At 36.7% G+C, this 22,491-nt stretch overlaps 1 protein-coding gene across 1 annotated transcript in view; it reads right to left on the reverse strand.

The window, feature by feature from the left end:
- Positions 1 to 22,491, reverse strand: part of LOC121326054 (dedicator of cytokinesis protein 1-like) — a 201,212-nt gene that overhangs the window by 19,885 nt on the left and 158,836 nt on the right. The window contains 8 exon segments of the mRNA XM_041269203.1: positions 3,063 to 3,149; positions 5,979 to 6,063; positions 7,450 to 7,531; positions 7,916 to 8,057; positions 16,488 to 16,592; positions 17,651 to 17,740; positions 20,738 to 20,857; positions 22,378 to 22,468. Coding sequence (XP_041125137.1) covers positions 3,063 to 3,149; positions 5,979 to 6,063; positions 7,450 to 7,531; positions 7,916 to 8,057; positions 16,488 to 16,592; positions 17,651 to 17,740; positions 20,738 to 20,857; positions 22,378 to 22,468 — 802 coding nt within the window.

Here is a 22,491-nt window from a genome sequence, read left to right on the forward strand (position 1 = left end):
CCCTTAGCTCCGGCAAGGTGAACATTTCCTTAGAAAGCGGTCATCTCTTGTATTCTCCAATGATGGTACATTGACTGTCAGCTAAAAAAAAGCGCAGCTGAAATGAAGCAAGCAGTCAGCCTGCCACTCTTTCACTGGAATCAGACAGGACCTCACCCGCATGAGTGTGCTTGATACCTTTGTATGTGGGGGTGTTAGTTACACTGAGATTGTGCTAACAAATGCCTTTAATAAAATACACTCGCTCTTGAAATAACCTACTCCAATGAAGCAAACTGTAATTTGCAAGAATATATAGCATTAGATTGCAGTATTCAAAAACATATCTGAAGAGATACTTATATTATAACCTTCAAGTATATGTGTAAGGCTGACTTTACCAGCAGATGGTGCTCACTGACTCACAGTAATATGGAAATGTGGTTTAGATGTTAATAATCATTCTATTATTTCCTTTAACCCTGCAGTGTCTGACTGCTTCAACCCATTACTAAGCTACAAAGAAAACACCAGGCAGAGGCTGGATATCTGGTCCTGTTTGAATAGAAAATGAGATGTCACCATGTGCCAAAATATAACACAGAGCCACAAAGTGCTGGAATGTTTCTCCTGTTGAGACCATCGACGCGGTGGCCTCAAAGCTATTTCATCTCAAGACGACTCTGCAGTGGGATCTTAAGAGGCAAAGTAGATTGAGTATCAGTCGTAATGGGTATCTAATTGCTTAATTACTATGCACAATGCCGATTGCTTGGAAAAACCTGCAGATACTGCGCAAGACTACAGATCAGCAGTCAATGTTACTGTACAGTATGTGCAGAAATAGTAAATACAACTGTGACCAGCAGCAGCAGTGACTGGTAGTAGTAACAGAAATACAACTGCTAGAAGTTCAAAATCCCGGGATCTGGCAGCTTTCTAGTGGGCTTAAAATGTGCAGATATCAAGGCTTTAAAAAAACATTTTCTATTGTCACTGCTGAAGTCTGTTATTGTTACTGCTGTTCACCCTGTTACTCTCAACGCTCTAGTTCCTATTCACTTCCTGTGTTACGTGCAGTAGAACCTTGTCTGAGACTTATACTGTGTTCTGTGTTGAACAGAGGAAACAAAGTGCTGTCAGGTGGGGTTCTGTCATGCCAGAAGTAGTCAGTGTCCTGTCACACAGGAAGTGAGTCATGTATAGTTTTGTCATAGGAAAAGATTAGCTTAAGTCAAAGTGAAAATCGTTTGAAAAGCAAAAACATGTTGTTTAACTTTCTATGTTAGTGCAGGCAGTGAAGATGAGATTGTGATAGTAAATGGTCAACATTCCTTATAAACAAAGATCATATATTCAAAAAGGCCAACAATTAACAATTCTTCATGTGCCTGACTCTTTTCTGTTTTAAAAAAAGGTCATTCTATAGTACGTGCAAGACACTTAATTATCTTTCCTTTTAACAAGAGGGCTGCAATAATCCTACAAGTCAGGATTTCTAAAGGGAAATCCTAAATTGACAGCCATTAGTGGAATATGCTTTTCGTGTCTGTATGAGCTGCACATTATTACAGGTGCATATGTAGAAGCTGCCCACGCAAAGTCACACGGTACATTTTGTACTTCAGGGCTGAGATGTGAGTTTCCTTCTGGCAATCCAGGCTTAGAGTGAAAAAAAAAACAACAGAAGTGCAAAGTAAAAGCCACTCATCAACTGTTCATGTGTATAACATCTACAATTCAAAACTCAATTCAATGTTCTGGTGAGTTACCTAATATCTTCATGCATCCCATTTCCAAATCAGACTCTATAGAGACCATAATGACATTATGCATAACATTTTACATCTGAATACAACTGCCTGTATCATCATCCTGCGGACAATCTGTGGGATTTGATCACTTATATGCAAATTACATTTCATAGATGAAAGACACACTATAATGACCATCCTTCTAAACCAGCTATGAATACATAATCTGTTTTCCTGTGCCTTTAATTTCTAATATGGATTGACAGTGTATGCTCACAAACAAGAGAAATCCAGAAGGGTTTGTTTTCTTTCCGAGGTACACTATGCTGCATCTAAGACCTGAGTTTCTATATAGCCAATGGAAGTAAAACAATTTTAAACCAGGCAGTTCTGGATCCAAGTGAACTACATCCTAGTGCCTTTACTTTAGTGGACTTCCACATGAGATTGAAGTGCGAGTAGGGCTGGGTATCGGCAGCATCTTCGTGATACGAGGGTCACGATACGACACAGTAAATTAAGCATAAAACATAAAAATCACACAATTGTCTCATTTGCTTGTGCAAGTGTTTGCAATAACACTGGTAAAGCACTTTTGGTCAAATAAGCTTCACGGTCTGGTTTTGCTTTTGTCTCCTGTTTATTCTTTAAAATACATTTCTTTAAAACAAAATTGCAAATCAGGGCTCCAGACAAAGTTTTTGCCTTAAGAGAACAATGGCGCCAGCCCAAAAAAAAAAAAAACTGGTCGCCAAATTCAATTACTGGTGCCACTTCTCAGTCCCACAGCTGAACTTTAAAAAGACACCATTAAGGACCAAGGAACATTACAATAACAACATGTTTTCACATCAAAACAAAACAAATTCTGAGAAAAAAAAGATAGATTAGCTATCCTTTAATAATCTTTGACACACGTACTGTAGAACATTGCTGACATGCATTATGTAAGAAGCAATTAAGACACAAAATTATGACATGCACTTTTTTTATTTTCAAGACATGTGCAAATGTCAACTCCCTTCTGCAAATCAATTACTTTTACCACTTAAAATTGCACTTTGTTGATGCACTGCATCTACTAGTATGTTCACAATTATAAATGAACTACAAATTACTTGCAGTGTTTGAGCCTCAGCCAATAACCAATGCACTCTTATGAAAATTTCCACAGGCCTGTCAGTTAGTAGCAAGACACGTATGTGTTCATTGATCAAGCTGTCTACAACACTTAAGGGGAAGAATCATATTGATTGTATCCTGTTAGGTAAGCCCAAGATAGTTATTTGATTATGAGGCTTGACTGGTTTCATCATGCATCATACTTACCATGGAGACAGATACAACTTCAAACCATCTTAGTATACCTGGCAGCTTGTAAGCTATTACGTAAGTGGTTCTTTCAATCCACATATTCTGTAAAAGAAAGGAAAAGGTTTATGAATTAAATGCTTACGCCGAATGTAAGTTCCAGATATCACCTCTACTTGTTTGAAGCTACAGCTCTACATAGCATGTTTCTTGTTCCTTAGTTTGTACAAAACCCTGCTTTTGGATGTGCAAGTTTTATGTACACAAATTTTACATACACCTTCCATGAGCGACTGAAAGCATCCAGCAACATGAATGCTGTAAACCCGGCCTAAACTACAGTTACAAACACCCTTTAAAAGTAATTGCATTTTAAATTGCACATGTGCAGAGGTTTACTTTAATAACATGAGATGTGTATCCTGCAAAAATAGTGCATGACCAGAGGGAATGATGACTTATATTATATGTATTTAATAGATAATTAATTAAATAACTAGGGAAAAAGGCTGATTCTAATACAACATATGTAAAAAAAAAAAAAAAAAAAAAAAAAAATCCATGTTTAATATGGACTATTCCAGTCTTTGTGTTCTTGGTTTTCTGAGATCAAGAATAGATACCCTCAATAACAAACATTATTTTGTAAAAGACAGAGGTCAGATTAAGTTATTGCACCAGAATGAATGTAGGTCAATTTAAATAATCTACCGACAATTATGTCTTGCACCATTTGTTTACAGTGTTACAGGGCATAATGGCTGCTGTGTTTATCAACTAACCAAGTCAACTAACTTGTTGTTTAAAAAGGTGAAGTCTCCTTCAAACCATCCTACCTGAATTCTGTCGCCCTGGTAAACTATGCACTTTGTTTCCATCTTGGCAGGCCCACAGTTACAAAGGTCTGTGTTGTATATTTATGATTAATATTACAAAGCCCCAATGGTACATCTCCCTTAAACACATTTTACCCCACTTACAGTATTATTATCAAGTGTGAAAACCTGGACAGATGTTATCTGAAGCCTTCGTTCACTCAAACATCACTGCATAACACTGAGGATCAATGCAAGACAGGAAGGAATACACACACACACACACACACACACACACACACACACACACACACAGAGGAAAAAATTAAGAGACTTTTTCTTAAATCAGCATCTCTACATGTATGGGAGCCATTCCATTCCAGTGTCTGTTGAATTCCAACACAGGCACACCTCATTCTACTGAATGAGGTACTGATTAGGGGATCACCTGAACCAAATCTTATGTAATGAGGAAAAGTATAAAAAAACACTCCTGTGGTCATCACTATCCTCTTGCAATAGGACCAGCTGGATGGCAAAACAATGCTAGTAGTACCTCAAAAGTAATTGGAATAAAAAAATAACTACTGACCATGCCCAAAGAGTTGAAAAGGAAAGTTTTGAGTGAGAAAAAGAAGGGTTCAATTCTGGCTTTACTGGCAGAGGGATACAGCGAGTGTCGGGTTGCTTCCATCCTTAAAATTTCAAAGACGGCGGTTCATAAGAACAAGGTCAAGCAGCACACATTGGGGACAACAAAGCTACAGACTGGCAGAGGGCGAAAACGACTCTCCACTGACCGGGATGACCGCCAACTCATTAGAATGTCACTTAGCAACCATAGGATGACATCAAGTGACCTACAAAAAGAATGGCAAACGGCAGCTGGGGTGAAGTGCACGGGGAGGACGGTTCGAAACAGGCTCCTAGGGGCAGGGCTGAAGTCGTGCAAAGCTAGAAAAAAGCCCTTCACCAATGAGAAGCAAAGAAGAGCCAGGCTGAGGTTTGCAAAAGACCATAAGGATTGAACCGTAGAGGACTGAAGTAAGGTCATCTTCTCTGATGAGTCAAATTTTCAGCTTTGCCTAACACCTGGTCGTCTAATGGTTAGACGGAGACCTGGAGAGGCCTACAAGCCACAGTGTCTCGCACCCACTTTGAAATGTGGTGGAGGATCTGTGATGAATTGGGGGTGCTTCAGCAAGGCTGGAATCGGGCAGATTTGTCTTTGTGAAGGACGTATGAATCAAGCCAAGTACAAGGTTTTCCTGGAAGAAAACTTGCTTCCTCCTGCTCTGACAATGTTCCCCAACTCTGAGGATTGGTTTTTCCAGCAGGACAATGCTCCATGCCACACAGCCAGGTCAATCAAGGTGTGGATGGAGGACCACCAGATCAAGACCCTGTCATGGCCAGCCCAATCTCCAGACCTGAACCCCATTGAAAACCTCTGGAATGTGATCAAGAGGAAGATGGATGGTCACAAGCCATCAAACAAAGCCGAGCTGCCTGAATTTTTGCGCCAGGAGCGGCAAAAAGTCACCCAACATCAATGTGAAAGACTGGTGGAGAGCATGCCAAGACGCATGAAAGCTGTGATTGAAAATCAGGGTTATTCCACCAAATATTGATTTCTGAACTCTTCCTAAGTTAAACATTAGTATTGTGTTGTTTAAAAATGAATATGAACTTATTTTCTTCGCATTATTCGAGGTCTGACAACACTGCATCTTTTTTGTTATTTTGGCCAGTTGTCATTTTCTGCAAATAAATGCTCTAAATGACAATATTTTTATTTGGAATTTGGGAGAAATGTTGTCAGTAGTTTATAGAATAAAACAAAAATGTTCATTTTACCCAAACACATACCTATAAATAGTAAAACCAGAGAAACTGATAATTTTGCAGTGATCTCTTAATTTTTTTCCAGAGCTGTATATATCCCTCAATTCTACATCATCTCTTGGACTGATTAATCCCCTTTCATGAGTCCATTTGTTGTCAAGCACCACATCAAATTACTGGAACCTTTTTTACTCATCTTAATGTTGAACTCTGGCTGGCTATATATATACATTTTAACACCATGCACTAAAAAAAGTAAGAAAATGACTCTTACTGAAAATTCATTGTCCGGATCCTTCTCCCCTTTCCTTATAGGTCTGGAGTACTGAAACTTTTGGACCTCATTTATAGTGTAAAAACTAGAAAAGAAAAAGAAAATGCAACGTAATCATACACACCACTAGAGTACAGAATGTGCAATCATGCACTTTTAAGCTTGGTTAAACAGTTTGATTAGGTTCTTTAAGGCAAATAATGGATCTATATCTAGTAACTGTGGAAGGATTTCTTAACATTTTAATTGCAGATAAGTCCTTGAGGATTGTTTGTGGTATGCATTGCACAGACCAATTCCACTCAATTCCACAGGACACCGACTGTTTTAAAAATATGTTCAATTAAACTGGACAGCAATAGAAGACTATTAATTAACTGTTTAGGTCACATTAGAATCTGATGGCCATGTGTATGGTGCAGATCCAAATATCAGATGCAATGCAAGCAGCTGTGTATGTGCCAAAAGCATATTACTGGTTAGGATGACCGCACTGCTCAAGGTTAATAGACTTTCACACTTAGAAAATGATACTTGTGATGTCCCATTATGACTGTGATATACTCCATTCTCAAGTTCAAATTGATACTCTTGAAAGTGCAAACTGTGAAGCTTTATTTCATATTTATGCATTTTTTCAGCCTGATATGTTACAACCAAGACAGCAATAAAACCGCACAAGCATTCTTACCATCAAACACAATTGGTCTGACATTTTGGCAAAATCACAGGTATTATTGTTTATAGCTTAAAATTATGTTTAAAAAAAAAAATCCATGAAGTGATCATTAATTTGGTTTAGTGTAGCTGTGACATTTCCATAATAGCCACCGTCATCTGCAATACCTGTGTTTTCTATCTTTTTCAAACTTTATTTCAGTAAATCACCTCAATTACACTCAGGGGCACCAGTTCTTGACAAAAAAAAAAATCCAATTGAAAACCACATAACGGAAAAAAAAAGAACCAATAAACAAAATCTATAAAAGTTTCCTCAAGTCATGAGCATGATTTTTTTTTGACACAACTGTACTTGTTAAGCTATTTTCATCTTTTAGCAAATACCATGCATTATTTATATAGCATGCTGTTTTAAGATAGCATCTTTAGCATCCAGGCTTAATTTACACAGCTGGTATGGGCTGAATGTCATATGCAGGAGGCTTGGTATCTGCTCGCAATGTGCTGCCACTATACGAGTTGTCATTCCTGAGGAACAAACAGTGGTGTAGTGCAATGTTCTGTATGTCGCCAAGCAGGGTACTGAGGTTGATGCAAAAAAAAAAAAAAAAAAAAAGGACACATCAATAAAAATGACTGGTACCACATTACAGTAATGACATCATCACTTTGCATGCATCGTGTTCACTAAAATAAATGCCTTTCTGTAAAGTACTGTTCAAATCAGTTATACATGTAATGTGCATGTTCACTGCATTCTTCAGAAGGAGCATCAACTGCAAATGATTACCTCAATATTTGCTCTGACACAGGCTTGTTCTGAAACTTTGGTGGAAGCTCCAGTATTGGCTTCACGGTGAAACACTGGATAACTTTTCCGCAGTGTTAAGAAAAGAGTTCACACACACAACAATAGATAGTGTTAATGAAAATGAAACAGTTCATTACCAGACTAAAAACTAAAAGATTCTGAACACTTTTTTTTTTATCATCAATTAACACCTTTTCCATGTTTAGAGATCACCCCCTCTTCTCCTCACATCAATTAACACATTTTTCATTTTTGTGTTATTCAATAGTACTTTAGGTTTCATCTACTGTCAAGTATGAGTAGAACTGTGGGGTTTAAAATGGATCTGAAAATATCAAATGAACACACATCCAATGAGATGCTACATCTTGTTTATAAGGTCTTTGTGAGGAATTTACCCGTTATTTATTAAAGTTAAACGCAAGCCGCAGATTTTCAAGGATACATTGTCCTGGCGAGTTTTTAATGTCCTCGCCTGGTGCAGTAGTCGTCTTCATTTTGTCCGCGTTAGGGAACTGGGTTAACAGCCTTGCCTCAAAGTCCTCACGCCGCTCGTATTCCTTCCCTCTGTAAATGAAAATCTTGTTCTAAAAGCAAGGAGAATAAACAGAAAAACAAAAAGGAGTGAAGAGAATGCAGTGTCACCTCTGAAAGTAAAATACTTTAACTAGAGCCACTCAGGAAACCCCAGCTACGATGGATCCTGATCACAGCCATTACCCTAACGTGATTCTTATTCTCATTACCCTAGCGTGATTCTTATTCTCATTACCCTAGCGTGATTCTTATTTTGGCCTCAAACAAAGGCACTAGTCATTGGAAATAATAATTAAGTGTTTAAAGTTACAGATGAGTCCCCAACATCTATAATTGTAGAGTCATTATACCAGTAAATAATCTTCATTCTCGTCAGCCAGCTTTCAAATTTAGAGCAATCTCTGTTCGGTAGCTCAGTGGCTGTCCGAGCGTTGTCTTGTGCGCAAAATAAATAAATAAATAAATAAATATTCTGGTTGAACCCAAACCCTGGGCTGTTGGGGGGTACTTGAGGAGCTGTGTTGAACACAATTGATTTAATGTATATTGTCACCAACTTAATCTGCACATTTATCCTTTGACCTTATATTCAATCGGTTGTTCGTAATCTCTTCCTATTGGAACAATTGCTTTTTTTTATCATTATTGTTTACAGAGTGTTGCTGCAGCAGACGCGTTACAATAAAACTGAATTAGCAAGAGAAAACAATAACCAGCATTGAAACAACAGAAGCCAATTAAAAAGACATCAGAAGTAGGGGCCACTGTTGTTAACAAGCTTGATCAACAGACAGAAGTCAAAGGTCACAAGAGCAATCCATCATTAGTCATCCATGTTAAAGAACAGACAGAAGAAATATTGTCAATGCTGATGCACTTAAATCTGCAAACTAACTGACGATAGCACGTGCTATTAAAAATACACAAATACGTCTTTGGAAAACACCCATTTTGATTTAAAAATAAATAAATGTTTTCTTTGCATCACCAGTGGATCAAAGCAAGTGTTCAAATACATTATCTTAATTTGCATAGAAAAGTCATTTATTTATTTAGTCATTCATTTATCATTCATTTATTTATGAATATTGTGTGCAGTTCTGGTCACCTCGCTATAAAAAAGATATTGCTGCTCTAGAAAGAGTGCAAAGAAGAGCGACCAGAATTATTCCGGGCTTAAAAGGCATGTCATATGCAGACAGGCTAAAAGAATTGAATCTGTTCAGTCTTGAACAAAGAAGACTACGTGGCGACCTAATTCAAGCATTCAAAATTCTAAAAGGTATTGACAGTGTCGACGCAAGGGACTTTTTCAGCCTGAAAAAAGAAACAAGGACCAGGGGTCACAAATGGAGTTTAGAAAAAGGGGCATTCAGAACAGAAAATAGGAGACACTTTTTTACACAGAGAATTGTGAGGGTCTGGAATCAACTCCCCAGTAATGTTGTTGAAGCTGACACCCTGGGATCCTTCAAGAAGCTGCTTGATGAGATTTTGGGATCAATAAGCTACTAACAACCAAACGAGCAAGATGGGCCGAATGGCCTCCTCTCGTTTGTAAACTTTCTAATGTTCTAATGTTCTAATGTCCCAGAATTATATTGACTGCATACTTTTGGATTTTATCCATATATTCACCACTGAAAGCCGAGGTAATCTCAGTCTCAAATTACACAAGCACTTTACTAACTTTGGTGGTTGAACACATTCCAAATTGATTTTTCACTGTTACAGTAGCTGGATCTCCACAGCTAAAATGTTTATGGTCACAGTTGTAGCACGCGCCAGTTAGAACGCCAAATCATTCTGACATGAAAAGCAGATTTTTGAACATTGGTTGTGACACGTTCAACATTAAAACAGCCTAAATAAATATGCATTTTAATTGATCTGTTTGAATTGCTGCCAATAGCACTGCATTTTTTAAATGTCAAATGACTCATTTCAGAGATGAGATGACGAGTAGTTGCAGTTATAACATGGTTATAAAATGAAAGTGCTTCATTTTTGCAATCCAGTGGCAAGACTAAATGCTTCCCAAACCGTTTAGAGTTTCTTCAACATGCGAGAAAGAGTCCAACAGATAAGATGCTTTGTGTAAGACCCAACTGAACACATTTTAGATAGTTTAGGCTCCAAAAATATAAATACAACTCCCGTTTGAGGGAAGTGTATCACCTTTATTTTGTGCAAATTCATACTTATTTCTGATGCATTACGTTAGTCTCTTGGTTAAATTCACTCCCAGCACAATGCAACTCCCGTTTGAGGGAAGTGTATCACCTTTATTTTGTGCAAATTCATACTTATTTCTGATGCATTACGTTAGTCTCTTGGTTAAATTCACTCCCAGCAAAATGCACTGTGGGAAATGTCAGTTCATAACCCTAATGATGAATTCAGTGGCCTGTATTGAATTTTCAACTTTTTTCCCCCGTTTGTAATGTTGAATAGGTTTCTTTAAGCTTGTGTAGCCCAAAACCCACCGATGGCCACTAATGACTGGCCATTCGTCTATGAAAAAAAACTTTTTTTTTTATTGGTCAATGCCTGTTGCCAAGAAATTTCATATTAGAATTTGTTTTTGTCCTTTCAAGGAGTTTACACTTATGCTATTGACAGGTTTCACAACTGGGGCATCTGTAAGCAGCATCCTATGCAAATGAGTGAAAACAGTGACTACGCTAATTGTTTTGGTTGCCTATGAGACGACGCTCTAGTTAATTTGTTTGTGAAGTCTGTTTCTTGTAATGGGGTTATATGTCATTTATCACCTTTCTGCTCAGAGTCCTCTTTTCAGACTGTTACATTTCTGGTTAAATAATTACTATGTACATTTAAATATCACAAGACACGAATGCGATACAGCGTGCGCACACACAATTGAAAATGACCTTGAATACCCACTGCTGATTCACAAAACCTGCTTTTAGTGGTACCCATGTGATGTAATTGGCAATACTTTTCCCTGACCAAATCTGAATACAGAGCTTTAGAAGGTGTATTTCAGAAAGCAATCATTTTTCACATTATTAGAATACAACCACCAGTTCAAAGTTAGATTAGGTGAGCAAATTACATGCAACTCAAAGGAGTACACAAAAAAGACAAGTATTAATAAATAATCTCTACTGCTCAGAAAAGTAAATACATACTCCCCTCATTATAACGCTTCCTGTATTATTACTCTTGCTCGCTGATAGAAAGATAATAAGCCTTTGCTTCCAAGTACATTACTTCCTATTAAAATCTCCTCATAACAAGCAATGTTCATGATCCCTGTGGTGGCTGTTATAAAGAGGGTGGAGAGAATTATTCTAAACAAACGGCTATGATTTCTAGTATTATTTCAAACATACTATTGATTGCAGAAGAACTTGTGTGAAATGAAATTCATAATTACGAAAATGAATGTCCCTTAAATTTCAAACTGCTGCTGTATATCACAGAGTAGCAGCATATTTAATAGAACAACTCCATAGACATAAATTAAAACTAGAAACAAATTCAATGCATATCTGGGAGCATAATGGTAGGGGAATGACATCTCTGGTGGAAATGTTAGCAAACATGAAGCAACATGGATACAGGAGAAAGATCTGGTTAAAAATGGTGAAAGTTTGGTCAGATTTAAAATTAGAACACAGCATGCTTGGGCAGTCTCCTCTCTCTTATCAAACACGAAACCGGATTAAATTGCCAAGCATGACACAAACGCAAATGGTCTCATTCTTCTCTCAAGAGTGGATAAACAGTCTCAGATGGTATTAGCATAAAACAAGGTAATAATGCTTATAGGCATATGATCCTCGGGCCTACAAACTTGTATGGTCAGCAGACCTGGCACCAAGGGAAAGTTATCACTACTCCACTCAAAAAGCAAGCAATTACAATGCTAATTCATTGTAAGATAAACAAGCCCATAAGGTGAAAGCTGTATTCTCTGTGTATCTCTACACATACGTACAAGATGTGCACTAAAAAAGACAGTACGCCTCTATGAAAGATAAACAAACAGGGAGCTTTGCAAAGGAAATAAGGGTTTTTGTCGCAAGTGTGAAATTATGCAAATCATCTAGAAGAAACTACTATCCACACAGCAGAAACTAAATGAATGAAAAACAAACAAAAAAACAAGAGATTGAATAAAGCACACAACCTTTTTATTTTAACTTATTAAATTTGAATTAAGGTTTACTGAATCACTAACCTACATTTCAGTCCTCTCCACTATTCCACTATTTACCATACAGTATATGTAACCTACACTCAACTATGTATCTATATCATACACAGATACACATTTGTTATGAGAAAAAAAGCATCTAGAAAAAAGACAGTAACACAAAGGATTGTTTTTTTGGTTTTTTTTTAGGGTCCGAGAAAGGTTTTCTGTAAAAAGTAGCTACTGTTATTTAAAGGTGGTCAACGTAAGAAAAACAAAAACACAAGAGGCTCTACTGTAAAACAAGTTCGGGTAAACTTTTCTTGTGTCAGACATACAGGTGCGAAGGAGCAATCCCAGATGTTAAAGTGAAAGGGTTAAATGCTGAAATACAGAAGCAGAGAGACTAATCATATGCTTTAATTACAGAAAACTAGAAATAAAAACAAGATTATTAATGTTGACTATTCCTTGCAGACTGCCCCACTATTACAATGTATTGCACAGCATATTTCCTCTCAGTTGATATTGTAACTAAAAATCTCAACATAAAGAGAGATTCCACAGAGAAAAAAACTGCTGCTTTTTTTTGTTTGTGATGGCCATCACTCGGTTCACTACATTAGTGAGTTAACATCTGGAAGCAATTTATTTTTGCTTTTCACTCCAACCAAAGCCTTGTGTCCTGGACTGCCACTAGCTCCAGGGGAATGGGAGATAAGTCTCCCAAATACTACAACAATTACTTTCACTGCCTTGCAACTATAAACTGAATAAACATGAAAACCTTGGGGGAGCAAAATGTCCTTGCATACAGTTTGCACTTCACGGCAGTTGAGCTGACCATTGCTTGCACAGGGATGGGAATATTATAGCTTCAATTAATCCAGGTACCCTCTTCACAAGCATTCTGGCAGCACATCAATATTAAAAAGATGGTTCTTCACACAATACAAATTAGTTGACATACAGGAGATGCTGTTAAAGTCACATGACACATTCTGCACTGCATTTCTATTCATGCACCTGAGCACAATATAAATAAATGCAGAAGTTAAAATGTTCTCTTTCAAAAAACCCCTACCAATTCTTTATGGCTTTCCTGGCATCCACAATCTTTATCTTACTGTAAGTGCAAGTTCCCTACAGACAGTTTTCTGCAACTTAGCAGGACACTCAATGAGCTGATTCCTACTTCAAACCTTATCAAAACTGCAATTGAGCAGTTAGATGCATTTCTAACCTTTTGTAAAATGCTACAGTTTAAATGCAGGAGATTGGAAGCTACATTAAGAGTGAGCAGCATTTAATATTTTTGTATCTTTTTCCTGTCCCCTTTATGATGTTTGCAATCATTTCACGTGGTAATCATCACATTTACTGTCTGTCTGTTTGTCTATCTATCTATGAGTAAATACACACAAGTACTTTGGAAAGAAACCAAAAACAATAATTTCATATAGTATATAAAAAAGCAAAAGCCTAGAAATGAAAAAAAAGGGTTTCAAGATATCTTCATAAAACTCAAAAGCAGCTGAAAATAAGCACCGAAAAATGAGACTAATAAAAAGCGAAAAACAGAAGCCCTTAACATGCGCTATATCTAGCCTCAAACTCAAAGATAGAAGCATTTAAAATCATCAAAACATATAAATCCTTTGCCGTTTGCAGCAGCAGCTTTAGGTTAATTATGAATACCTGTACAGGTGCAATATTCGAGACATGCACAAACTTAACAGAATAGTGAAACAACTCACCAGAATGGAAAACATCAAATTGCTCGGCGACTTGCGTCTGATTCAAGTTTTTTTTAGGATCTTGAACAATTTAAAACTTTTTGTAGGAAGAGAAACAGCAACGCATTTGTTTACATGCCATTTTGTAGTAATGAAGTGCACTCGTGGAAATCACAATACAAAACGAGGCAATGATATGACACCGGTTCTGGAAAGATTTCGTAAATCAATCCGTGTGCCTCTCACAATGACATGTCACATTTGAAAAGACTGAATAGCCCATTTGAATTTAAGTTTAATGATGATCAGTTATCAGTACTGTATCAGCAGTGACTAAAAGGTGTTCTTTTAAGTTAAGTACATGTTCCATTAGGTGGAGCATTTACAATGGGAAAAATCTGTTTAACCACAAGGGTGTACTCTTAGGTGAAGTGTTCTATTAGGAAGTGTTGCTATATGCAGACACTACTGTATATCATGTTTTTTAAATGTTCCTACCATTCTGATGGATTTTTTTTTTCTAGTCAGTTTTAAAATCTCTGTGCATTGCAGGCCTACAGCAGTGCTTCAGGAGGGGGCGGGAGGGTTTGAGTTGCACCTCCAATTAAAACCATAGACAAATTACGTCATCTGCCATTGCTAGTACTGTACTGTGTGTGGTTATAGCAGATAGGAGTTAATACTGGAGGCTTGTCTCCACAGAGGAAAAAAAAAGTTTTTTTCTGGCTTTCTTTTTTATATAGTCCATGTTTAAGTGTTTTGCCATAGACAGCTGTACTCACTTGTGGCTCTTTCAATCCATTCCAGTCTAGGACCTTGTTCTGACCATGTCCTTAATTATTCAACTGAGCAGCCCAAAGCCTTGTTCCAATTAGGTCTTTAATTGTTTACCTCAACCTAGTGTAGATGTTTAATTAAGTCATTAAGGACCTGGACTGTAAGGGGCTGAACAGCGGCTCAATACCTAAGACAACAGACCTTGAATAAATAGCTTACATATGGAATAATCTGTTAGTTATTGCATCATTAGGTGGTCAAGTTCAAACCTTCATGGTTTAGTGTACAGTGCTTAGTAAGTGCTTAGTAAATACATACATGTCTGTAAATATATTTTAATTACACACTCAAAATGAAAATTGTATGGTGTAGGGTATGGCACAGCTGGCCATTATAACCAATTATAAGGTGGTATGATCATGGCTCCCATTTGCACTTTCATTCTAAATATAATGCGGAACACAAATATCATGGGGTTTCAACTATGGTTTTCGACTATAGCATTATAAAGAAGGACCACTCTATATATTTTAATGCAGCTATTACATGGTTACTAGTGCCAACTGGTACTGCATCAGTAAACGTAAGAAGCCCAGTAAAATTCTGTTTACTGGTATTTAGTTAGCCTTGCTTGCAATTTTCGTTTTAAATTAACTTTTTTTTTCGTCTTCTTGATTTGATATGTTTCCCATAACCTGTTACCTATGTTAACTCTTACTTACTGTATATGAAAAACAAACACAAACAAAAATGACTCAACCCCAACCCCAAAGTAAATCTAAATTAATTACTTAAATGTTTATGTACAGTGTAGTTGCTAAATATATACTTGGTAGTGTACTTGCAATGCATTTATCCTTGGAAAACTTCATCACTGTATGCAAGACTAGATCTTGCACTTTTCAGACCAGCAAGAGCCCCCATCTCAGATTGTAAAGCAATGAAATGGACCACTGAGAGCAACACTTCAAAGACTGACCCAGTTTTAAGCCATATGGCTATATGGTTATTGTGGAAGCTGAATCAAACAAACAAACAGTCTGCAAAGACCTTGCACTTATAATGTGGTGATTATCATCACCATTACCATCATGGTCCTTATCATCATTATTGTGCTTTCATATGCATGAAAGATGAACTCAAATTCAAGCTTTTTCCATCATAGTAATGGCTAATTATTCTTATGGTTTTAGCAACTGTTGGGTATTCATAACATTAGCGCTGACATTAACCATGTTTTTATGCAAAGGCTTTCATGGTTATACAAGAATATATAGGCACTTCACTGGTGGTGGTTTAGGCATTCATTCTCATTATTTAATTATTTCATATGTAATATAGGATACAAGAAGAAAATTATAGGGCTTTCTATTTGGGTTTTATTTTTACAGAGCTATCAGTTATACCAGTAGATGCATTATCCACACTTTTTAACAGGAAACCATTTTGCAGTGTCACATTGCTTATAATTGCTTCATATCTAGAATTGAAGTTCTTCATTTCACAGAATTACTGGAAAAACACTAGGAATTAGATTTATAAATATATATAATATATATATATATCCTAATATATATATATATATATATATATATATATATATATATATGTGTGTGTGTGTGTGTGTGTGTGTGTGTACATGTACAAACAAGAAAAACACATTGCTATTTACAAATGTATAAAGGACTTTTCATTAATATCATACTCAAAATCCTCATATGATGGAAAATTGGAAAATGCCTTAGTTGGAGCCAGTGACCCCAGCTGTCAGTCAGAGAAATGAGACGTGTCTGTGCCCTTACCCGCATGAAGGAAGGGAATCCCTGGCCATAGTATCCCACAGCAAAATAATCTGGTTTGGGTCTTATCACTTTCACAATGCTTTCATAGAAATGAGCTTGTTTTCTCTGTGGAGAAATTAATATTACAAAGTCTGAAGATTAGAAAGAACACATTATCAGTCAACTCTGCTGCTATTATAGTTTAAATTCTGATATTTAGTTCTCAGTAGTTTCATCCATATTCTGTATAGAAAGACCATACACAGATATAGTATCATATTTTCTTCAGATATTTTTAAAGAGGCTAATGCTCAATTCAGCACGCAATGCAAATAATGGATTACATAATGCTGTACCAGAACACATTTTTTCCCCATTCTTTAACTTCTACTTGTTAATGGAGGTTTACAAAACTAGAAACAACATCTTAGATTTTTTTTTTTTTTTTCGGGTTATCTGCTTTCATTGTAGCACAAAAGCTGTTATTTTCTCCTTTTAAAAAAAAAAAAAAAAAAAAAAAAAAAAGAGTTTAAATCACTTACAAAATACCTAAAGGGACATTCAAATGTACAACCCATTTTCTTAACCAACCCTGTATTTAAACTCCTGATTTTAGATTTTACACCAATCAAAAGGAACATTAAGTCTATGCCTGTTGTGGAGTTTATCATATGCAGCAAGAATTTGATTTACTCAGTGTGAAAGCTCTAGGAAGAATAAGCAGATAGTGGTCTAACTTGCAGACCATTTGTTGAAACACTGGGTTAATAATAATTAACAACTTACTGACAGTGGGCCAATACATGACTGCTCTGTTTTAAAGGGAGACCTGGTACCACTGCTTGGTTTAATGCTAAATAAATTAACAAATAGCAATGATCATTAAAACATGTGTTATGAATACTAAAACAAGATCCACATAGGATGTGCTGTGGCTGATCATTGCTGTCTATCCTGTTGAACTGATTCATTGAAATTGTGATATTATGCAGCTAACCATCACCATATGTTACTACATATTTAATCGCATGTGAGCACCACATTAAAAAAAAAAAAAAAGCAAATTGGCGTTTATTGACAAAACAAACAAAATTTAGATGAACACTCTAGAGCTTCAGATTAAAGTCGCTATCTCTCATTATTAAGATAATTGGTGAGAACATATGATGTCATTATATACTTACCAGCAGGTCACTTAGCTGTTCGTAGTCAAACATTTCATTCTCATATTGTTCAGTAAGCTCTTTACCCAAAGAAATGGCTTCTTCCCACATCTAATAAAAATACAGACATATATTAACAGACAAATTAATTGGACATGTTTCTTCTTTCTAATTATATGTAAAAATCCTGGCACAACTAAATCCTGGCACACAACATTCAGTGTTTATGTGGGACAATGGCACTAGCTATAGCCAGGCACTGTGCTGGCAGACGCCATGAGAGATTCCCCACAGTCAAGCAGAGACTCTGAATTACACCAAATTGTGTTAAAATGTGGACGAAACCTACTAAACTAATTTTACTTGTGACTTGAGTCAGATTCCAACCCAGGTGAGAGACCGATTAAATCAACCCACTGCTCCACCAAGGCCCCATTTGATATTGTTGCAAAAATGATGACTGCAAATTATTTCAGCGCCTTCTTTGCTGCTGTTGGATTTCTTAAAATAGGTCAGACTTTTTTTCCTTTTATTTTTAATGATCTTATCAACATTTCCAAACATGCATTTCATATATCATCTGTGGATCCTGTCACTTTTGGCTTCCTTATCTGTGCCTGTTATACAGTGTGGACTATTTAGCCTAATAAATTATCAGAAAACAATGAATCCCTACTGAATGAACTCTGCCGGAATAGATGTGGCAATATAACAGATTTATTACATTCGCCAATTGGATGCCAAAATAAGAATGTCGGAAGAAATACAGCAAGCGTACTGAATTCTGGATCAATACACTGCAGATTGGGCACCCTATCACACAGGACAGAGCCAATATATCATCAAGAAAATACTTGCATGGTAACTTTGCAAAAAAGTGGGAATCTTCAATTATCTGAGCAAACGGTGCCCCAGAGTAATATAGACATGCCTATCTATCTATGTACACTGCTACAACTCTTTATAGATAATGAACGCTGAGGTGTGAAAAACTGAATCTATCTTCCCTTTTAATGTATTTAAAAAAATTAAAACTCAGACGACACCTGGTACGGGAAGCATTCCCTCAGTGAACGTTTGAGGAAAAAAAGATCTTCACAGAAGGTGCTCTCTAAAATATACCATTGTGTTCATGCCACAAGTTTTAATCAATCTATTTTATTTAGTGCCTTTCTTAGTAGACCACCATCACAAAACACTTTAAGTGATGCTGGAGTTGAAGAAGCAGTTTCTGGACACAAGAGCGAACTCAGTCTCATGCATTATGCAACAAACACGGATGAAATGCAAAAAAGGGAAATAAATATATTTCTTCATGCAAGTCTTCAGGAACAAGTCCCCCCTCTGCAACAGTGATGCCCAGAAATAACTCTCCTACGTCAAATCAGACCAACTGTTTCTAACTCTTCAGTTACTAACGATGCTTCAGGACACTTAAATGCTAGTGGTGGAGGCTTTAGAGGATGTACATTAGTTTTTAATAAACAGTTTCGTCACGTTTATTAACTAGCATGAAAAAACAGCACAGATCGGCTACTGTATGTCAGTTACGGTCAATCCTGGACCAAGCCATTATTAAACGGTTGTGTGTGATTTATAATAAGTTAATACACCATGTGAAGGGTGTCTCTTATTGTATGAGAGACATCATCTCGCGAAGTTCACACATCACCCAACATATTAACTTATATAACTGTATTATCATAATGGTTCCAATGTTAGGTTAAAGGTTAATTCACATTTTTTACATCTACCTATCCAACTTTGTGTGTAATTTAAATGCACATCTCCACAAACAATTCAAATAAAAAACAGGATACAAATATTTTCTTGGTTACATGCAATACTGCCAATATACAGTAGTAAAATACAGCATAATAACGCAAACAACCCACTTTTATTTGGTTAATTTTATATGTTACATTTCTCTTGAAGAGAAAATAACCTCTCTTTAAAAAATAAGTGTACTAATGTAGCAAAAGCCTTTTAATCTCTCTACAATAAGGAATACCCAGCTTCCGCAATCTAAGAGCTCTCCCAATGCAAGCATGAGTATATGTACATACAGTCCAGATGGGATAATTCACATCATTGCATTGAGGTCTTCACTGTTTCCAGCTTATTTTTCTGTCACAGTAATCCTGGCTGGACACAAGCCATCTTTTCTGCAAAAGGCTTAAAAAGCCTGCTCTTCACCCAGCATCTAGCTCAGCACCCATAGATCCCAAACCCAATCCCAATTTCTCTGGGCAGGGATTAACTGCCATGACTGACTTTATGCTTGCTAGAAATTTACAGCCTGCAATGCCACTGGGATACAGGCATATGGTCCCAGAAGGATCAGTGGTTTAGCTCACTTACCCATTGCACTCTCTGTAATGATACTATTTAGTTTTTTAGTGTAATTAATACAAATACTGTGAAATAGCTGGGGGGATTTATGAAAAGATTCATTCACTTCAATCAAGGTCTTTTCCTTTTACCACCATGTGATTATTCTACAATATCCCATCCTAGTAACACCAGACAGTGAGCAATAGCTACTCCCTGGTGCCCAGCTCCCCAACCTGTCACAGAGAAAGCCCTACTTGTCAATGCAATTCAACTTTTTAGTTTGGTCAAGTACTGAAATTACTAGTCTATAAAGTGCACCCTGTGTATAACACTCATGAATGAGCTGCCATGAGTTGCATCCCTTGCATAATATTCACACCACAGTATACTAGCCTATCAAAAACACCACAGTATACTAAATAAAACACTATTAAACAGAAATGCGGTGCATCTTGCATATAATGTGCCACATGTTGCATAACATGGCAAGATACTTTGCACACGGTGCACAGTACATTAAAATCACTACTGGCACAGTATCTCATTTTAAAAATATTCAAATGCTACTTTACATGGTGGGGGGGGGGGGGGGGGGGGGGATGCTGCTCAACAAGTATTTAACTTAAAAACACACACGCGTACTTCTGTGCTAAGCAGACACATTAAGCACATCAGCCCAAGTCATGTAAGGAATGAATTATAGAACCTGAAGGTCCTTTGATGCAAAGTGGGCTGACAACTCTGTGATTGGAGTTACTTTTTTCTTCTTCTTACCTTGCCCTTGTCAAAGTAATTGATAATTTCTTGGTATAGCTGATCCTTGAGTTGTCCTTGGGTGCATGCCTGGTAGCCATCCCGCTGTGTAAGATGTGCAGCACATGCTTCCTCAGACCACTGGGAAAACACAATAAATAACACATCATGATGCTCTCAGATTACATTATTGTCAAATCAGCTTGCAGGGAATGTATAGCTGTAGAGTTAATCTATCCACCCTACAGTACGTATTTCTTTATTAACAATCTTAATATAGAGCCTACAGAATTGGTGTAATAGTTTGCACAACAAATGCAATATGTAAGCTGCAGGGTGTTCAAAGCATAAAAAGCTACAGTACGTATAAATTGAAATGCTAATTTTCTATCTGGCAGCAGTAATGGAGCCGTGTTGACTTCTGGTTTTGTTTTCAATACAGTATCTTTTTTGTAAAACCACAAAGCTAATTAATTATAAAACAGTACAGACACACACATACACACACACACACACACAAGTAGATTTCAGGCTCACCAAACATTTATATACATTCGCTATCATAATATAGTAGATACAAACCCTGAAAATAAAAATGTTTTTCTTTATATTAGTCTTTCATACATGAAAGACTAATATAAAGCACCAGGGGATGTAAGAGGCAGTTTTAAACTACGCTGCACAATGTTCGGCGTCACCCAGGCTATACAGAACACTTACAGGGAAAGATGTAACCTATCGGCTTTTGGTAGATACACACTCCTGGCTCATAATCATAAGCATTAAAAATGCAATGTCCCACAATCATGTTCAATTTCACACTGCAATGTAATTCTTAGATAAATGTTTCCCGCACTATTCCACCGTTTCACTTTCTGTGCACATTACTCGCAGTTACCTACAAAACTGAGGATTTCAATTTGGAACTACAAGACAACAAATCTGAAAAGGCCTCTTGATTCTGCTTCATTTTCCCAATAAGACACTGGACAAACCAAGCATTGCGTGAGCATACAGATATGTAATTGGCTTTCTAGATTTCATCATTACATCTATTCTTGTTGAAGAAATGCACAATGTATTTCATATTGAATAAAGAAAGGGTAAGAACCTCTACTATACTGTGGCTGATGTTCTATGCCTTAAACAAAGTTGTATTCATCACAATCGGGAACAACGTTTCATCAAAGAAATAAGTATGAACCAAAATAAATTAAAGTTTTTGGCCAATTTATTGGACTCTAAATAAATATAAATAAGATACTCTGAGCTTGCATTTGGATTGCCAGGATTAAAATAAATAATTTTATCTTGAATATCCTGCTAGTAGATATTCAGTATCAAAATCCTGTAACCCTTTCTTAAACTGGTAATACACATTTCCCTTGTCTGTAGTTTGTAGACGTGTAATCTGATTCACAATTTTCACATATTAACATACAGCAAAGATTATGGGTTTAACCTCCACTGATTCATGTATTTATTTATTTTGAAAGATTAATCTTTAAAAACCACAAATAACTGAGATAAATACTTGGTTGAAGGGCACATTCTTTAATAGCTATGAAAGGGATCTTCAGCCTACACAAAGTTCTATTTTTAAATCTGTCGTCTTCCAATCTAGATGTTGGAATTCAATAGGAATCTAGAATGTGTAATACCTTGAGAAGCTTGGCGTGAAGGAGCAGTGTGTAGGCAGCCTCTGTGTAGTTGTCACACTCTCTGTGGAGATCGCACAGCTTGTATAAATACCTGAAGGTAATAAAGAAAAAGTC

The sequence above is a fragment of the Polyodon spathula genome, chromosome 13, assembly GCF_017654505.1.
Source record: "Polyodon spathula isolate WHYD16114869_AA chromosome 13, ASM1765450v1, whole genome shotgun sequence".
In the NCBI taxonomy this organism is placed as follows: domain Eukaryota; kingdom Metazoa; phylum Chordata; class Actinopteri; order Acipenseriformes; family Polyodontidae; genus Polyodon; species Polyodon spathula.